This window comes from Corvus brachyrhynchos, unplaced genomic scaffold (genome assembly GCF_000691975.1).
Source record: "Corvus brachyrhynchos isolate BGI_N302 unplaced genomic scaffold, ASM69197v1 scaffold158, whole genome shotgun sequence".
NCBI lineage: Eukaryota > Metazoa > Chordata > Aves > Passeriformes > Corvidae > Corvus > Corvus brachyrhynchos.
The window spans coordinates 571270-572462 of NW_008239756.1; the positions used below are offsets into that span (position 1 = coordinate 571270).

Consider the following 1193-nt stretch of genomic DNA (forward strand, 5'->3'; position numbering starts at 1 on the left):
TCGGAACGAAAAGTGTTGAACGTGAGTTAGGAGGGAATCTACGCCAAGGGGAGCGTGCCGGGGCTCCCCAAGCCGGGCTGGGCCAGGAGAGGGTTCCCCGAGCCCCGAGGGTGCTGGGAGGGGGTCCCGGTTGGTTCGGGAGTCACTCAGAATCCCGGGGCCGTTGAGGTTGGAAAAGACCTCCGAGATCGAGTCCAAGTTGTGCCTGATCCCCACCTTGTCCCCAGCCCAGAGCACTGAGTGCCAGCTCCAGGCCTTCCTTGGACACCTCCGGGGATGGGCACTCCAAACCTCCCTGGGCAGCTCATTCCCGCGTTTAACAACCCTTTCCATGAAGGAATTTTCCCACTATCCAATTTAAACCTCCCCTGAGGCCGTTTCCTCTCATCCTGTCACTGTTCCGTGGGAGCACAGCCCGAGCCCCCCCGGCTGCAGCCTCCTGTCAGGGAGCTGTGGGGACGGAGAAGGTTCCCGGTGCTCCGGCATTCCCATATCCACTCTCTCTCCATAGAAATATTACCCCCCGGACTTCGATCCGGCGAAGATCCCGAAGCTCAAGCTCCCAAAGGACCGGCAGTACGTGGTGAGGCTCATGGCCCCCTTCAACATGAGGTGAGAGCGGCTGTAGAACCACGGGATCGCTCATGGGATGGGATGGGTTGGGCTGGAAGGGCCTTAAAGCCCATCCAGTGCCGTGGGCAGGGACACCTCCCACTGTCCCAGGCTGCTCCAAGCCCTGTCCAGCGTGGGCTGGAACACCTGGAGGCAGCTGGAGGAGGGAGGAGTTCCCTTAGGATGGTTCTGGGCTCTGGATGCTGCCACTGGTGGCTCCAGGTGCCAACGGGCAGGGGAAGGGGTGCAGGACAGGGAGGAGATGCTGGGGCTGGGGGTGGTTTCCTTCCAGGACCTGAAGGAGTCAACAGGAAGGATGGAGAGGGACCAGTGACAGGGGATGGAGGGACAGGACACAGGGAATGGCTTCCCAGTGCCAGAGGGCAGGGCTGGATGGGATATTGGGCAGGAATTGTTCCCTGGGAGGGTGGGCAGGCCCTGGCACAGGGTGCCCAGAGCAGCTGGGGCTGCCCCTGGATCCCTGGCAGTGCCCAAGGCCAGGCTGGACATTGGGGCTTGGAGCAGCCTGGCACAGTGGGAGGTGTCCCTGCCCATGGCAGGGGTGGAATGGGATGAGCTTT

General features: G+C 62.3%; 1 protein-coding gene across 1 annotated transcript in view; it reads left to right on the forward strand.

The window, feature by feature from the left end:
- The window catches only part of CCDC94 (coiled-coil domain containing 94), a 27882-nt gene that overhangs the window by 19933 nt on the left and 6756 nt on the right, over positions 1–1193 (forward strand). Inside the window, exons 3-4 of the mRNA XM_008639976.2 lie at positions 1–21; positions 512–612. Coding sequence (XP_008638198.2) covers positions 1–21; positions 512–612 — 122 coding nt within the window. The remainder of the gene's footprint in view (positions 22–511; positions 613–1193) is intronic.